We start from the raw sequence: 16,752 nt of genomic DNA, 5'->3' as shown, positions 1-16,752 counted from the left end.
AAAAGAATACACCATAATCATTTTTTGTGTAGTTATGGGTCTAGGTATAATGAAACACCAGATGGATCCAGGTTGAGGGACATCCTACAGAGTCACAGGCCTGTACTCTATAACCGCCAAGGACACAAAAGAAATGTTCAGATTAAAGCATATCAAAGAGCTTGGCCAGTGTAGTTCAGTGGTTGAGTGTTGACCCATGAACCAGGATGTCACGGGTCGACTCTTGGTCAGGGCACAGGCCGGGGTTGCAGGCTCAATCCCCAAATAGGAGGCATGCAGGAGGCAGCGGATCAATGATTCTCATCATTGATGTTTGCACCCCTCTTTCCCTCTCCTTTCCCCTCTCTGAAATCAATAAAAACATATATTTTTAAAGGGGGTGGGGGCTGGCGGGTTTGGCTCAATGAATAGAGCGTAGGCCTAAGGACTGAAAGATCCTGGGTTCCATTCCAGTCAAGAGGATGTACTTCGGTTGCAGGCTTGATCCCTGGCCCTAGTTGGGGCGCATGCAGGAGGCAACCAATCAACGTGTCTCTCACATCATTGATGTTTCTCTCTCTCTCTCCCTCTCCTTTCCTCTCTGAAATCAATAAAAACATATTTTTATAAATAAAAGGTGGGGGAGGGGGAGCAGATCAGAGACATGATAAGTAAAAGTAATGCGTGATCCTGAATTTGGATTCTGGGCTAGAAAGGAAAAGGTAACGTAGGGCGTTGGTGAAATCTGAGCGGGGTCTGTGGGTTAGACAGCAGTGCTGTCTCGATGTTAATTTCCAGATTGCAAGGGTGGCACCAAGGTTGTAGAACAGTGCACTTGTTTTGAGAAAAACACAGTGAAATATTTAAGGTTGAAATAGTATCATGTCTACAAATTTGTTCTCAGATTAATTAGAAAAGGAATGATAATGGGGTAAGGGAGAAAATGGTATATATGTCAACAACAGAACAATCTACTTAAGGAGATAAAGTTCTTTGTACCCTTCTTGAAACTTTTCTCTGAGTTTGAAATTATTTCAAAATAAATTATATTTTAAAAATAAGGCCAAGAACTCTTTCAGCAGAAGTTTTTCCTTCCCGCCTACAAACATGCTCAAATCCCTGCCTCTCTAAACAAAGCAAAACTAAAAACAAAGTCATGAAGCCAGGGGCTGCTTGCTGCCGCCATTTCCTCCCGGCAGGATATCAGGATGTGGAGGAAACACCACTGGACCCAGTGTCAGGAAGCCTGGGTTTGAGGCTGGCTCTGCCACTCCTTAGCTACGTGGCTTTGGCCAAATCATTTAACTTCTCTGAGCCTCAGTGTCCTCATGAGGGAACAACAGCATCTTCCTTAGGGAGCTGCCCCGGGGGATCAAGGGAGAGCAGGGATATAAAAGCAGGTTATCAACTCTAATTCTAACTACAGGTGACTCCTCATTTTAACTTCTGGTGATACAGGACTATTGTCCTCACATCCTGCTAGAATGTATCCTGTTCTTAAAGTTCAGCCTGCCCTTTGCAGAACTGTACACAGCTGATCATAGCCTTTCCCTGGCGATAACCTTTGCCCTTGCGTGCCTTTCTTGCCTCTCTTGACCTCCTCTTCTCAACATAGCCTCTTCTCCTTCTGCCTGCCCAGCCAGGACAGGTGCCCACTCAGGTCTATCCTTTTCTCTCCATCTACTTGCTCATTTTGGAATGTCTGTTCCCAGCTTTTAGGGACCTCCATTATTATGCTGATGACACCCACCACTCAACCTTCTGCACTGGCTTCTTCTCTCAGTGGTCCATCTTATTTGGGCATTCCCACAGGCACTTCCAATGTACCGTAGGTGCCCTAGCCTGTTTTGCTCAGTGGGTAGAGCGTCGGCCTGCAGACCGAAGGGTCCCAGGTTCGATTCTGATCAAGGGCACATGCCCGGGCGGTGGCTCGATCCCCAGTAGGGGAAGTGCAGGAGGCAGCCAGTTGCTATCTCTCCCTCTCCCTTCCTCTCTGAAATCAATAAAAATATAAAGTAAATAAATAAATAATAACTTCATTTAAAAATCTACCTTAGGCAACACTAAATGTTTCCCTCCTTACTTGCTTCTGTCCCTATATTATCTTTATTTAAAACACCTTGTTCCCAAAAAATATTTGGGCTAGAAATGTAGTTGTTTACTATTCTTGTTGTTGTGTGCTTATTGAACATCTATGTGCCAGATACGACCCTAGGTACTTTGCATTCTTGATTTGCTTTACCCCTTGAAAAAGCCCTATGAAGTAGATAGATCCTACTTCATTCCATCTTACAAAGCTGGAATCTGAGGTTCAGAAAGCTTAAATAACCTTGAGCCCAAGGTTACATAAGTAACAAGTAATAGAACTGGGATTTGATACTAGGCTTGTCTTACTCTTAATATTAATCACTATCGCCCAACTAGTGTGGTTCAGTGGTTGAGCATAGATCTGAGCACTGGTTCTATTCCCCACAGGGCACATGACGGGTTTCCGAGCTTGATCCCCGACAGGGGATGTACAGGGAGCAGCAGATCAGTGTTTCTATCTCTCTTTCCCTCTCCTTTCCCCTCTCTCTAAAAATAAATAAAAAACATTTAAAAAATATCAATCACTATATTACATTGACTTCTTCCTGATGGAATTCCCATATATAATTGCTCATTGATTCCTTTTCATTTTTATCAAGGAGATATCTCTTGAATCAGTTCTTTGTTCACTGCTGCTACCTTGTTCACATACACAGCTCAGACTTATTTAAATATATGTATACTAGAGGCCCGGTGCACAAAAATTTGTGCACTTGGGGGGAAGGGGGGTCCCTCAGTCCAGCCTGTGCCCTCTTGCAGTCTGGGACCCCTCGGGAGATAACGACCTGCTGGCTTAGGCCTGCTCCCGAGTGGCAGAGGGCAGGCACAATCCCTAGGTGCAGCCCCTGGTCGGCTCAGAGCAGGGCCGATTGGGGAGTTGGGGCGCCGCCCCCTGTCACACTCAAGGCAGAGTCGATGGGGAGGTTGCGGCGCCACCCCTGTCACGCACAGAGCAGGGCCAATCAGGGGGTTGGGGCGCTGCCCCCTGTCACTCACAGAGCAGGGCCCATCAGGGGGGTTGGAGCTCCGTACCCTGTCACGCACAGAGCAGGGCCAATCAGGGGGTTGGGGCGCTGCCCCCTGTCATGCACAGAGCAGGGCCCATCAGGGGGTTGGGGTGCTGCCCTCTATCACCCACAGAGCAGGGCTGATCAGGGGGTTGGGGTGTCGCCACTCTCACACTCAGGGCAGGGCCGATGGGGAGGTTATGGCTCTACCCCGTCACACACAGAGCAGGGCCTGTGGGGCGCGGGGGGGTTGGGGCGCCGCACCCTGTCACACACAGAGCTGCAGGGCGATCAGGGGGTTGGGGAGCTCCTCCCTATCAGGCACAGAGCAGGGCTGATCAGGGGGTTGGGGCGCCTTCCCCTGTCACGAACAGAGCAGGGTGGATAGGGAGGTTGTGGCCCCGTCCCCTGTCACACACAGAGCCACAGGGCTTCAGGGGGTTTGGGCGCTGCCCCCTGTCACGCTGATCCCGGTGCCGGGAGGCCTCGCGGCTCCGCTGATCCCGGTGCTGGGAGGCATATTACCCTTTTACTATATAGGGTAGAGGCCTGGTGCACGGGTGGGTGCCAGCTAGTTTGCCCTGAAGGGTGTCCTGGATCAGGGTGGGGGTCCCCACTGGGGTGCCTGGCCAGCCTGGGTGAGGAGATGATGGCTGTTTGCAACTGGTCACACATCCTTCAGGGTGGGGGTCCCCACTGGGGTGCCTGGCCAGCCTGGGTGAAGGGATGATGGCTGTTTGCAGCTGGTCACACACCCTTCAGGGTGGGGGTCCCCACTGGGGTGCCTGGCCAGCCTGGGTTAGGGGCTGAGGGCTGTTTTCAGGCTGGGGGTGACTGAAGCTCCCAACCGCTCCTTTTTTTCTTTTTTCTTTTTTTATTCTGGGCCAGCTTTAGCTTTGAGGTTTGGCTCCAGCTCTTAGGCCTCCGCTGCTGAAAGTAGGTTTCTGGCCTTTGCTTACAATGTTGCGATCCTGCTGGCTGAAGCCTGGCGGACTAAAGCAGGTTTCTGGGGTTTTGTTTAGCTTCTATATTTGTTACATAGTTGCTTAGAGTTGCAGCTCAGAGGCCTGCAGCGGCAGGCGGGGAATGTTGGAGTCCTCCGTCACTGAAGCAAGCAAGCCTCATGTTAGTTTCAAGATGCCTGGCTGCCAGCTGCCATCTTGGCTGGCAGTTAATTTGCATATCTTGCTGATTAGCCAATGGGAAGCTTAGTGGTTGTACGCCAATTACCATGTTTCTCTTTTATTAGATAGGATAGGTGGTAATTGTTTCTAATTATAATTTTGATATACACTGGCTGTAAGAAAATTCCTTACAGATCTGGGTAGTTAAAGTTCTCCAACCCCAACTTCTAAAGATAAGCACCATTAACAGTATAGTATACATTCCTTGATTTTTTTTCTCTATATATATAGTAGCATATTATGTCTTTAAAATTTTTTTAAATTGATTTTTAGAGAGGATGGGGGAGAGAGAGAGAGAGAGAGAGAGAGAGAGAGAGAGAGAGAGAGAGAGAGAGAAACACATCGATATGAATTGGCTGTTCCCGATCTCGGGATCTGACCAGAAATCTAACCCACCACCTTCTATTACACTGGATGAGTCCCAACCAACTAAACCACACCAGCCAGTTACTATGTCTTTTAAATGGAATCACATCATCTTGAAACTTGCTTTATTTCCTATATCAACACACACAGAGCTACCTTGTGTTTTTAAAATTAGTTTAAACATACACATTTTATACAAAATTCAATAGCCACAAAAGGGTATTTTATGAAAAACAAGCCTCCCTTCAGCCACCCATCCGTTTCTTGGGTAGCCTTCTGGGGCCTCGTTTCTTTTAATAGCAACATAGCCTCCCATTGTATGGATGTTCCAAATCCATATACCAACTTACTTTGGTGTTTCAACAGATTGTTTGCAATGCTATTACCTACTAGAATCTACATTCCATGTCAATCTTATCAATTACTTATCACTCTAGTTGTTTTTAGCAACATGGTGCCCCACATTGCACAGATACACCATAATTCATTTATCCATTTCCCTACTGATGAGAATTTAGGCTTAAACACTAAGCATTTGCCCTGCTCGTAGGACTTGTGCTGTTAAGCACTTCTGCGATTTGGCGGGCAATATAGTTTATGTACCGAGCTATGAGCTAGCTCCTCGAAGTCAGAGGAGAGTGTTCACATTCATCCTGGTGTCCTCACTGCCTAGCCCCGAACTTGGCCGGGAGCATACGCTCCCGATGCTGGAGTGTAATAGTCATACCGCCCGCACTGGCACCGGTTCTGCCACGGAGAGACGGAACGAAAGGAAAGCCGAGCCTTTTGAATTGTCCCAGACTGAGGGGCCGGAACTTTGGTTGGGAGGATCGTTGTTTCTCAGGGACGATTCTAGCGTCAATGTGTACCCCGCACAAACATGGTTGCTACGCACCGGAAGTACCGGTTATGTTGCTGGAATCGGTTCTTCCGCGGGGCGGAAGAGGCATGTCTGCCTGTTCCCTGATCATTTCCAGCCCCCTTTCCTAGCAGGAACCCATGAGTAAGCTGTGGCGGCGCGGGAGCACCTCTGGGGCTATGGAGGCCCCTGAGCCAGGTAAGCGCGGGTCGATAGAGCAACTTAGGAGTTCCTTCGCAGAAAAGGAGTTCCTTTCTCGCTTCTCGGAGCTTTCAAGGTACTTGGCCACAGGTGGGAGGAGAAAGGCGGGGCTGTTGCTATAGTAACAGCGAGTACCGCGGGAAGAGTGGGAACCCTTAGGGAAACTGGGTTCTTCTGGGCTCTCACTGCCCCACTCCTGCCTCACACCGATGACAGGCTCTCCTTCCGCAGGGGAGGCGCTGGAGTTGAGTCTGGCGGGTGCCCACGGCCACGGAGTGCACAAGAAAAAGCACAAGAAGCACAAGAAGAAACACAAGAAAAAACACCATCAGGAAGAGGAAGCTGGGCCCACGCAGCCGTCTCCTGCCAAGCCCCAGCTCAAACTCAAAATCAAGCTGGGTGGGCAGGTCCTGGGCACCAAGAGGTGAGGCCAAGGGAACCAAGGTTTTACTTGGGGAACTTTAGAAGGAGGCAAAGAAAAGAGACGCTGGCTGGGCTTTCCAGAAGATAGAGTGGACACGGTGACTTGGGGGCCCAGGAAGAACCTAGAGGGTGTGGGGACAGCTGGAGGTAGCTCCTGAGCGGAAGGAAGATACTTGCCCCGCTTACAGAGTGGTGTTGCTTCTCTGCAGTGTTCCTACCTTCACTGTGATCCCTGAGGGACCCCGGTCCCCGTCTCCCCTTATGGTTGTGGACAATGAAGAGGAACCAATGGAAGGAGTCCCCCTTGAGCAGTACCGTGCCTGGCTGGGTGAGAAGGAGCTGGAGGTGGGGAAACAGGGTTCCTCATTATACCTGATGAAAGGGAGGAGGTTACTTCTGAGGAGGGAGGGAATTTTGAGTGTTCCAGTACTAACTTGGCCACATTCGGGTGCCCCACCTGAACAATTCTACTTTTATCTCTCCAGATGAAGATAGTAATTTGTCCCCCTCCCCACTTCGAGATTTGTCGGGGGACTTAGGGGGTCAGGAGGAAGAGGAGGAACAGAGGTGGCTGGATGCCCTGGAAAAGGGGGAGCTAGATGACAACGGAGATCTCAAGAAGGAGATCAACGAACGGCTGCTCACTGCTCGACAGGTAAATTGGTTCATTCTTCATTCAGTTACCAGATATTTAGAGAGGACCTTCCATGTCCCAAGAACTTTGCTGGGCATTGGGCAATCACTGATGGAGAAAAGACACTTTACTGTTCTCATGGAGCTGGTATTCATGTGTGTGTAGGTAAATAAGGAAATAATCTTGAAAAGCAGTTTATAAAAAAAAAAATAGGGTGATGAAACAGAAAGTGGTAGGAAAGAAACATTAGATAGGGAGGGAAGACCTCTTTGAAGAGCTAACATTTCCAGTACCAGAGGAGCTTTGGTCTGGCACTGAGCACTTATCTAATGGATGCTTCAATGAGATAAAGATTTAACAACAAACAGAAGTCCTCAGAAATATGGTGCAGAGAATTTGGTACACAAGGCAGGCAGGTAACATTACTGATACTTTTCCCCTTGAGAGTCAAGGACCTAAAGCTGCAAGTCTGGAGACCCGGGGGGAGGAGCAGTAGTAAGGGCTCCTGGGAAGGGCACTCCTCCCACCCTCCTCCCAAGGCCTGCGCTCCTTGTGACCCTAGCTTTCCACGTGCCCTCCTGGCCCTTCCTGCAGACCTCGCTTCTCCATTTTCTGATTTCCTGACACCGCCTGTCTCTCCCCAGCGAGCTCTGCTCCAGAAGGCGCAGAGTCAACCTTCCCCGATGCTGCCGCTGCCTGTGGCTGGGGGCTGCCCGGCCCCCGCCCTCACCGAGGAGATGCTGCTGAAGCGCGAGGAGCGGGCTCGTAAGAGGCGGCTGCAGGCGGCGCGGCGGGCGGAGGAGCACAAGAACCAGACTATCGAGCGCCTCACCAAGACGGCAGCGCCCAGCGGGCGTGGGGGCCGAGGGGCCGCGAGGGGGGAGCGGCGGGGAGGGCGGGCCGCGGCCCCGGCCCCCATGGTGCGCTACAGCAGCGGGGCACAGGGTTCCACCCTTTCCTTCCCACCTGGCGTCCCCACCCCCGCACCAGTGTCTCAGCGGCCACCCCCGCCTGGCCCACCTCCGCGGTGTTCGGTCCCTGGCTGTCCGCACCCGCGCCGCTACGCCTGCTCCCGCACAGGCCAGGCACTCTGCAGCCTGCAGTGCTACCGCATCAACCTGCAGATGCGCCTGGGGAGACCCGAAGGCCCCGGGTCCCCCCTTTTGGCTACTTAAGGCCCGTAACCAGGACTCTGTACCCTCGCCCCTGCCCGATTCAGTGTCTTCCTTATTAAATGTTATCCGGTGCCTCGACTTGTACCGAGTTTACAGAATTGAGTGTATGGGGTATGGGAAGCCAGTTCCCTGTCCACACATATTGCCCCCATCAGAGCTGCGCTCACGCCTCGGAAACGTCCTTCAAGCCCGGGCACAGGAAGGCTGGCCGCTGGCGCTCAGGCTCCGCCGACTTTGGGGACTCCCACCTCTTCCAGCGGAATTACCTGGCGTGATCGGGCATTTGGCGTCATTCCAGGAAACAGGACTCAAGCCAATCAGAGGGGAGCTTGCTCTTCTGGGCGGCCGTTCATTGGTTGACAACTGAAGCCTGTTCTGTTGTCCACGTTGGCTATTGTCGCTGTCAGTCAGGGCCGTGGGTCGAACCTTACCCCACTCTTTGTCTGGGAGAGCGCTTGTTGTCTGGGAGAGTGGCAGGGGCGCTGCTGTGGATTGGTCACCAGCAAAAGCCTCCGATCCGATCCTATTGGCCCGTTCGCCGGAGGGCGATGCTGATTGGTAGGACGGAGCAACCTGGCTCCTAGTTGGCAGAGCTCTCCCCGGATGGGAGCTCCGGCCGCGGAGTGATGGTGGCGGCAGCGGAGATGGGCCGGGCAGGGACCATGGCGGTGGCGGCAGAGGTGGCAGGGGCGGGGCGGCTGGCAGTAGAGGAGGCTGTAGTCTTCAGGGGGCTGTAGGTGGAGGCATGGCTCGGGCCAGCAGCGGGAACGGCAGCGAGGAGGCCTGGGGGGCACTTCGGGTGCCGCAACAGCAGGTATCCCATCAGCTCCAAAAGCATATCCCGATAGCCATCTATTTCCTTTTCCCCTTTTCTGTCCCTTTCTTTTGGGGGGGGTTGGGTAGGAACTCACGGAGCCAAAGGTATTGTGAAGTTCCTAAATATGTCCCTTTCATTCTTTGTTTAAACTTCGTAATGTAGATGCAGTTGACTTTGCCTGCAGCCTTACAGACCCATCCCATGGCTGCAATGGGAGCTTACAGTGACTCTCCAGTGACCAGAGGCATAGTGAGGCCCCAGGGAGGCTCCCTGTCTTGCAACAGTTATTTGTGTTGCTTTTCTGTGTGCCTGTTGTCACAACAGAGCCCAACAGCGTCTTCTCTTGAGGGAGCAATTTGGAGAAGAGCTGGAACCCAGACTCGCGCCCTGGATGCCATCCTTTATCATCCACAGCAATCCCACCTAGTTGGGAGCACTGCTCTGGGTCTCACACTGTCCCTCCTCTATCCTAGGAAACTGAGACTCAGGGGTGGAAAGGCCCACCTTGGGGATGGGGAATGGCAGACCATGGGGGATGATGAGCATCTTAGCGTTGGAAATTACTTTAAACCCTTTACCCATTGTCTGAGATTTTGAGATTGCTCTATCTTCTGGCTTCTGCCCAAACACCCTGTTAACAGAAAATGCCCTGGGGCCAGTCTATATGCAGAGCTGAAATCTGCCTCTGTGTTCACATCTTCATCTTGTTCTCCAGGCTGATTTTTGCTATTCCAAATCCTCTTCCATGTTGACAGCCCTTCAGACATTTGAACAATCCTCTCAGCATCACTCTTGCCTCCTCATAGATCTGTGCTCCACTTGGTTCACAGGGTGGGCTTGTGGATGTGCATGCAGGGGCTGGGTGTGGGGGTGAACAGTGCCTTGGGCTGGAATCTCCCTTGGTGCCAAGTGCCTCCTTGCTCCCAGCTTCGAGAGGTTTGCCCAGGAGTGAACAACCAGCCCTACCTCTGTGAGAGTGGCCACTGCTGCGGGGAGACTGGCTGCTGCACCTACTACTATGAGCTCTGGTGTGAGTCTCTGTGGGGGCTGTTCTCGGGTCCTTCTGCCCACCCTCCCTTGGACCTCAGAATTCTAGCCTTCAGGGACCCTTCTTTGCATGGGAGGTATCTGAGACTCTTCCTCTTCACCCCCCTGCAGGGTTCTGGCTGCTCTGGACTGTCCTCATCCTCTTTAGCTGCTGTTGCGCCTTCCGTCATCGACGAGCTAAACTCCGGCTGCAGCAACAGCAGCGGCAGCGTGAGATCAACTTGTTGGCCTACCACGGGGCATGCCATGGGGCTGGCCCTGTTCCTACCAGTTCACTGCTTGACCTTCGTGAGTGACTTGAGGCTCTGGGCTCACTACCAGTGGCTCCTCCTCAATGAGGACCCTGAATCATCCCCACATTTTGTTTTCAGACATTTCAAAGCACACTTTTCCCTAACAGTAAAGAGACCACCACCTCATCCCTGGTTGCCTTCAACCAACTATGCCATTCTTTCCTGCAGGCCTCCTCAGCGCCTTCAAACCCCCAGCCTATGAGGATGTGGTTCACCGCCCGGGCACACCACCACCTCCTTACACTGCGGTCCCAGGCTGCCCCTTGACTGCTTCCAGGGAATGTACCTGCTGCTCCTCCACTTCTAGCTGCCCTGCCCACTTCGAGGGAACAAATGTGGAAGGTGTTTCCTCCCACCAGAGTGCCCCCCCTCATCAGGAGGGTGAGCCTGGGGCAGGGGTGAGCCCTGCCCCCACACCCCCCTCTTGCCGCTATCGCCGCCTGACTGGTGACTCTGGCATCGAGCTGTGCCCTTGTCCTGACTCCAGTGAGGGTGAGCCAGTCAAGGAGGCTAAGGCTAGTGCTATTCAGCCAGATCTGGGGGACTGTCCCCCATGTACACTGTCCCTAGACCCCATACCCCAAGTTTCTTCTATGGGGCTGGCTACCAGTGAAGGGGGCATCCCATAAGCAGTTTGAGGAGGATGGGTTGGTTGCTTGCCCACTAGAAACAGCCCTGGTTCCAACTCCTGGAGTTCTCGGCCTCTCCCTGCCTTCCTAGAATCTGCCTGAAAGGGCTGGAGTCCTGGGACAGGGGCCATGTTTGGGGGACTGTGCTAGCTCTACCCCCAGTGACATACACAGGAGCCTTTGATCTCATTAAAGAGATGTGAACCAGCTGCTTGTGGACTTGGGTGGTCTAGTGCTCAACTCACTTCATTGTACCTGAATGGACTTGGAGGGGACAGGTAATGGCCACCTTTCCTAGCTTCCCTGAAGGATAGGAGGCAGCCCTAAGGCCTGGACTGAGCTAAGACCTCTTGGTCAGGCAAAGCTGGCAAATACAATAATTTGGCATGGTTTTCCAATTTATTTAGAAAAATAGACTCTGAATTCACATTCACCCCTGGGTTGTATGGGATGATAATGAGACACCTGAGATGAGGGTTTGGAGCACTGGTATCTGAGGGTTGGGGGCAGAAGTTAGAAACCTAGTCCCTCTAGTCCAGAGTGGTACAGGGACCCCACTCCCCTCCCACACTCTCCCTTTAGTAGTCTTCAGCCATGGCCAGCAGAACAAGGCTGGTCCAACCCTGGAAAGGGCGGCAGCCCATGCCCCGCCCATCCCGGTCACTGTACTGCTCCCACAGGAAACCTGTGGCCTGATATTGCCTCAACACATTGCCCACCACATTGGCACGGAGCTCACTGTGGAGCTTGGCAGCACGGGCTTGGTGAGGACCCTTGAGATGCCCATAGTGGTGGAGTGCCCCTAAGGCCAGGTAGTTGACATTGAGCCACACAGCTCCTCGCCAGTAGGGAGGATCATGCTCTGAATTGCGCTGGCCATAAAAGGGGCTGGAGGCTGCAAGGGAGCGTAAACCAAAGGGGCTCCAGAGATGGCGACTGTCAGCTAGAACATCCAGCAGTGGCCCAAGGCGGGATGAGTGGGGGTCCAGCAGCCGCAGCAACAAGGGGAAAAGACTGACATAGCCCAAGGCATCCACATACTGCAAGCGAGGGTGGGGCCGGCCCACCACCCGAACCAGCCCATGAGGGGGACGAGGCTTCAGATGCACTGCTTTGGTGTGGTTCCCAAAGTCTGCAAAAACTCCTAGCTCTGGGGCCCAGTGTAACTCATCCAGGATCTCCTCTGACCCCAGTGAGGCAGCCAGCGGGCCCAGCTCTGCAACTGCGTCAGCCTCTCCCAACTGCTCTGCTAGCTGCACCAGCACACGGGCACCCAGTGCCACCCAGCACCGCAGGTCCAGGTGCCGTTCAGTGGCTGAAGGGTGCGAAGCACGGGGATAATCATCCAGCCCCGAAGGCAGTGTCTTGGGATTCAACAGGGTTGGCAAGGCCGAGTCCCGACCCCGCCAGCGGTAAGACAGTGGCACTGGCCCTGCCTGGCTCTGATGAAGCCAGGAGAACCAGGCATGCAGGCGGGGGAAGGCCCTGTGGAGGAAGGCTAAATCGGCAGGATCGCGACCCTCTAGCATGTGGGCTACAGGCAAAAGCAGGGTTGGGGGGTTGGCATGGGCTGCCCGTTGCACCAGGAATTCTGAGGGTACCCGGACTCTGGCCTCATCCCCCAGCACCTGCTCCCGCCCAATCCACCCATCAGCATTGAGTAGCCCCAGCCAGTGGCCTAGGGCCTCCCGGGTGAGGCGGGGATCCCATCGCTGGACCAGTAGCTGGTGAAAGCCCTCATCCCAAAGAAAGCCTCGTGGGAAGAATGACCGGGAGGGCACTGCTGTGAAAAGAGGGACAGGTGGAAAGAGGGCCGGGGCCACCTTCTGCTCAGATCCCTCCACCTTCATGTCTGGCAACACAAGACCCTGCCCATAGAAGTAGCCAATCCCACCAAGGAGACCGCTGAGGGCAGCCTGACCCAAAGCTTGCTCCTCAGGGCTCAAGCCCTTCTTCTGTAACTGGAAGGTCTTCTCAAAGCGCTCTCTAAAGGCTTCAGCATGGCTCTCCAGGGCCTGGGTCAGCAGGCTGCCTGCCAGCTGCCCCAGGGCTTGGTTTCCTCCCACCTGGGCACTGCCAGATTCAAACACCAGCTCCACAGAAAAGGGGACTTTCACTGTCACCTGTTGTATCAGGAACTGCCCTTGTCCCTGTCCTTGCCCATTCGGGCCTCTGTCCTCCCACTTCAGAGATCCTGGCAAGCCAAGGTAGCGTTCAGGGGAAGCCCCTGGGGGCCGATGCTGAAACCAGCTATTTAGGCGACTCTTCACCGTCTCTGTCAGCAAGGGAAGTCCTGGGTTGGAGGACCAGAAGACATTGTAGCTTGAAGGGAAAAAGACAAATAGGAAATATTATTCAGGAGGGGAGAAGTAGGAGGGATTATAAAGAAATATGAGGTGATCAGGGGTTAGGATGGCAAGGTCTTGACAAAGTAGGGGGCATGGAGTCTGGTGTGAAGGGAAATAACTGGTGGAAAGAGGGCAGAGTAGAAGAGATGGAAACCAAGCTAAGTTAGCATCCCTACCACCCCTACCACCGCCCCCACACTCCCCCCACCCCAGTTACCTGCCATACTTGGGAGTAGTATTCCCTGGACTGGTTGGTGCCAGAAGTGTAAAACGGAAGTCACCAAGTTCACTGGAGTGCCCACTGATGAACTTCAACTGGCCCTTAGCCCCAACCTCTGGCAATAGGACTTCCTTGCCATCTGTCACCACATAGAAGAACAGGGACACCAAAGGGAGGGCAGAGGTACCTGAGGCCTAGATGACCAAGGAGGACAGAAAAACATTGCATTAGATTTACATTCTCTCTTGAGAATCACACTTAGTGAGGGAAAGGGGCACCAGGTCAGAGCAACATGAGAAACAACATATACAGTGGAACCTTGGTTCTCGAACTTAATTCGTTCCAGAAGGCTGTTCGAAAAGCGATTTGTTGGAAAACCGAATCATTTTACCCAGTAGAAATCATGTAAATGGAATTAATCCATTCCAAAGACCCCGTTTTAACCTTTCTTATATACAGCACATGTCTAACGTACTGTGTAATACATAAGCAAACACTTCTTTTCTCAAATTTACCCACCAGCCTTAAATGAGTCACTTTTAGCATTCGGTCCAGGGATGTCTCTCAGGTCAGCATACAGCGTATTTGCTTGTTCATATAGCACCGCCTCCGAAAATGGCTGTCACTGGCTAACTGCTTTTCCTTTATCTAAATCAACAGTTTTTCTACCTCTTCAATTGCCTATGGGCAGTTTCTTTCACACCCTTAGCAACATTAGTACTCTTGATGGTCTCTCTGTTTTAAAATTGTGCTAATCATTAATTTCACCAGCTACAAAAGCATTCTCTCCTTTGTTGCCTGAGAGACGCTTTTTGTCACGCTGAGGTATCAGCACGAGAGGGTTGTCAGGTCCAAAACCAAAGTTTGGTTTAACAACCAAGACATTGTTTTCTGTGAACAACTTGGTTGAGAACCGAATAGTTGGAGATGGAAGTTGTTGGAGAAACGAGGTTTGACTTATCTGGCAGTGTTGAGGGTCAACACCCAGTGGGGTGAGTTGAAGATCCCTGCGCAGAGTTCTCTGGGAAATAATGAGTATTTCTGTGCCATGTATTATGCTGAGAACTCTACATATATTTCCTTGAATTCTTACAACCCTGTTAGGTGCTATTTTTATCTCCATTTCACAGAAAGGAAACCAAGGCTTAGGAATTGTAAATACAGGTGGTCTTACAGGCAAGCGTTTCAGGCAACCAGATCCAAACCAGATGGCCAGACCCAGCTCCAGCTGTCACCCCCCACTTCGTACTGCACGGCTGGCAGCCAAGGAAGAATGGAGGGAGTCTGGGCTGGGGACGGGTGCCCTGAGGCCCTGACCTGAGGCTCTACAGTCACTCTCCAGCTCCAGTCCCCTCCGTGCTGACCCCCGGGTCTCTTGACGAATTCAGTGGTGAGCCTTAAGGCCCCATCCTGGATGTGTTGCCGCCCGAAGGAGAGGCCGTCGTGGAACTCCCAGCCATAGGGACCCACGCCGTCCCCCTGCTCACACGTGTGCCTGAGCTTAGGGGTGGTGCCATGCTGTGCCCACATCAGTCCTGGGGGTAGAATGGCCACGTAAGTCAGAGAGCAGCGCCCCTGTCCCTGTGTCTACGAGGACTGCGGGGTCATCCCTCCTCGGAACTCTCCTGACCCGCTCCTCCCCACCCTTGCTCTGGAGGACAGCTGGGGCGCCCAGATGAAGACTTCGCTTGCCTGCCCGCCGGGGCCCGGTTACCGGTGAGGAGGGGCTGCGGGCTGCGGGTCTTCATGCCGAAGTAGACGTGAGGGCGGTAGGTGCCCCAGAAGAGGTCGGGGGTCACGGCGGGGCTAGAAGAGTCGGGAGGCAGCGCCGGGGGCGCGGAGTGCAGCGTGACCGCCCGCCGCGCACGGTGCCACGCCAGCAGCCAGCTTCCCGACAGGGTCAGGGCCAGAGGCAGCACCACGATGACCAAAACTGCTGCCGCGACCGTGCCCCGGGCCACGCCGCCCCGGCTTTCCCGTCGCGCGGGGCCGCCCCGAGCCGCCCCCTCCGCCCCCCGCGCTCCATCTATCGGCGCGCCGCGGCGCCGCCGCTCGCCCCGAGCCATTCTGGCACGGAGGTCGGCGTCGCGAGAGCTTCGAGGGGCGGCCGAGAACCTGCGTCCTGCCTCTCCGCCCCAGCTCCAGCGTCGCGCTCAGGCGGCCACTCATCTGCACGCTGCACCTCCTGTTCCGCTTCCGCCTCTCGCCGGAAGTCCCGCCCCGCACCTCAGCTTGAGTTCCCTAGCCCGGAACTGGCGTGTCGGTGTGGCTCGCGTTAGGTCCCCTGGACCATGTCTACTGGGTCAACGTTTATTTGGTATCCTCACGGAAGTCCACAGGCTCGTAGAAAAAAAAAAAATCTCCGATTAGGCTCCCTTAAATATATTATATATTCGCTATCCCGAGTGTTAGCGTTTGCTCTGACCAGGAATCCAACTGGTGACCTGGTGCAGGGGAAGACTCCCACACTGCTGGAGAGAACTGGGAAGTTATCATTCAAAACTAGGAACAGCCCTAGCTGGCCTGGCGCAGTGGATAGAGCATGGGCCTGCGGACTGAAGGGTCCCAGGTTAGATTCAGGTAAAGGGCACATGCCTGGGCTGCAGGCTCGATCTCCAGGAGGCAGCCGGATCAGTGATTCTCATCATTGATGTTTCTCTCTCTCTCTGAATTCAATAAAAATAAATTTTTAAAACACCACAGCAACACAACACACACACCAAACTACAACCAACCATTGGTGTGGGCTGTAAGTTACAAATTATATAGGGCAAAACCACAAAACACCATGGGTTAAAGGTTCTGCTGGGAGTTTATTGGTTGGAGGTAAGCATAATAAATCATTTCTTCAGGTTTTTAAACATATATATATATAAGTTTTTTTTAAATTATTGATTTTAGAGAGGAAGGGAGAGAGATAGAAACATCAATGATGAGCCCTAGCTGGTTTGGCTCAATGGCTAGAGCATCATCAGCCTGGGGACTGAAGGGTCCCAGGTTCGATTCCGGTCAAGGGCATGTACATTGGTTGCGGGCATATCCCTAGTGGGAGGTGTGCAGGAGGCGGCTGATCAATGTTTCTCTCTCATCGATGTTTCTGACTCTCTATCTCTCTCCCTTCCTCTTTGTAAAAAATCAGTGAAATATATATTTAAAAAAAATTTAAATTAAAAAATAAATCTCTATCAATGTTATCTAGCCTGCCAGAGGTCTGGACCATGTGACTATTAGTCATTTGAGCTACTGTCTTTTGCTGCCTTGGAGGTGGGGGAAGGGGATGCTGATAATGGGCAACAGGCTAAGTCTCTGAGGGATATTCACAGTTGTGAATATGTGAAAGTTTATTCTTATAATTTAATTATTTTCCATATGTACAACTGTAAACCTACTTTTGCCCAACCCTGTATATGGAGAGATTGGTATTATTTCTAGGGCTAGGATTTAAAACTAAATTTAATCAAAGTCGTAATGACCCTAGGTTT

At 52.7% G+C, this 16,752-nt stretch overlaps 3 protein-coding genes across 5 annotated transcripts; 2 read left to right on the top strand and 1 right to left on the bottom strand.

Moving 5' to 3' along the window:
• Window positions 1–5,527: 5,527 nt before the first annotated feature.
• On the top strand, window positions 5,528–7,994 carry INO80B (INO80 complex subunit B). 2 transcript variants are annotated; one of them, XM_059659372.1, is made up of 5 exons: window positions 5,528–5,681; window positions 5,916–6,108; window positions 6,317–6,435; window positions 6,593–6,762; window positions 7,386–7,994. In XM_059659372.1, the coding sequence occupies exons 1-5, from the start codon at window positions 5,624–5,626 to the stop codon at window positions 7,914–7,916; spliced, it is 1,071 nt and encodes a 356-aa protein (XP_059515355.1). In that variant the 5' UTR covers window positions 5,528–5,623; the 3' UTR covers window positions 7,917–7,994. The 2 variants fall into 2 exon arrangements, with proteins under 2 accessions (XP_059515355.1, XP_059515354.1); XM_059659371.1 differs by having other exon boundaries at window positions 5,579–5,681; window positions 5,901–6,108.
• Window positions 7,995–8,119: 125 nt separating this feature from the next.
• WBP1 (WW domain binding protein 1) lies at window positions 8,120–10,909 on the top strand. Its single transcript, XM_059659373.1, has 4 exons — window positions 8,120–8,730; window positions 9,661–9,763; window positions 9,892–10,068; window positions 10,242–10,909. The coding sequence occupies exons 1-4, from the start codon at window positions 8,662–8,664 to the stop codon at window positions 10,700–10,702; spliced, it is 810 nt and encodes a 269-aa protein (XP_059515356.1). The 5' UTR covers window positions 8,120–8,661; the 3' UTR covers window positions 10,703–10,909.
• A 173-nt stretch (window positions 10,910–11,082) lies between these two features.
• MOGS (mannosyl-oligosaccharide glucosidase) lies at window positions 11,083–15,563 on the bottom strand. 2 transcript variants are annotated; one of them, XM_059659370.1, is made up of 4 exons: window positions 14,985–15,563; window positions 14,587–14,805; window positions 13,268–13,454; window positions 11,083–13,024 (listed from the first exon to the last, which is right to left on the bottom strand). In XM_059659370.1, exons 1-4 carry the CDS (start codon window positions 15,334–15,336, stop codon window positions 11,281–11,283), a joined length of 2,502 nt encoding a protein of 833 aa, XP_059515353.1. In that variant the 5' UTR covers window positions 15,337–15,563; the 3' UTR covers window positions 11,083–11,280. The 2 variants fall into 2 exon arrangements, with proteins under 2 accessions (XP_059515353.1, XP_059515351.1); XM_059659368.1 differs by having other exon boundaries at window positions 13,268–13,464; window positions 14,588–14,805; window positions 14,985–15,550.
• Between the last annotated feature and the right edge of the window lie 1,189 nt (window positions 15,564–16,752).

The sequence above is a fragment of the Myotis daubentonii genome, chromosome 12 (assembly GCF_963259705.1).
Source record: "Myotis daubentonii chromosome 12, mMyoDau2.1, whole genome shotgun sequence".
NCBI lineage: Eukaryota > Metazoa > Chordata > Mammalia > Chiroptera > Vespertilionidae > Myotis > Myotis daubentonii.
Note: the sequence above shows the minus strand (reverse complement) of the source record. Positions and strands in the feature narration are given on the sequence as shown.

Coding starts and splice junctions, on each gene's coding strand:
- WBP1 (XM_059659373.1), top strand. CDS start 8,662: ATGGCTCGGGCCAGCAGCGGGAACGGCAGCGAGGAGGCCTGGGGGGCA. Junction 9,764..9,891: donor CTACTACTATGAGCTCTGGT/GTGAGTCTCTGT, acceptor ACCCCCCTGCAG/GGTTCTGGCTGCTCTGGACT. Junction 10,069..10,241: donor CAGTTCACTGCTTGACCTTC/GTGAGTGACTTG, acceptor TCTTTCCTGCAG/GCCTCCTCAGCGCCTTCAAA.
- INO80B (XM_059659371.1), top strand. CDS start 5,624: ATGAGTAAGCTGTGGCGGCGCGGGAGCACCTCTGGGGCTATGGAGGCC. Junction 6,109..6,316: donor CAGGTCCTGGGCACCAAGAG/GTGAGGCCAAGG, acceptor GCTTCTCTGCAG/TGTTCCTACCTTCACTGTGA. Junction 6,763..7,385: donor GGCTGCTCACTGCTCGACAG/GTAAATTGGTTC, acceptor GTCTCTCCCCAG/CGAGCTCTGCTCCAGAAGGC.
- MOGS (XM_059659368.1), bottom strand. CDS start 15,336: ATGGCTCGGGGCGAGCGGCGGCGCCGCGGCGCGCCGATAGATGGAGCG. Junction 14,806..14,984: donor CCCGCAGCCCCTCCTCACCG/GTAACCGGGCCC, acceptor TTCTACCCCCAG/GACTGATGTGGGCACAGCAT. Junction 13,025..13,267: donor ACTACTCCCAAGTATGGCAG/GTAACTGGGGTG, acceptor TTTCCCTTCAAG/CTACAATGTCTTCTGGTCCT.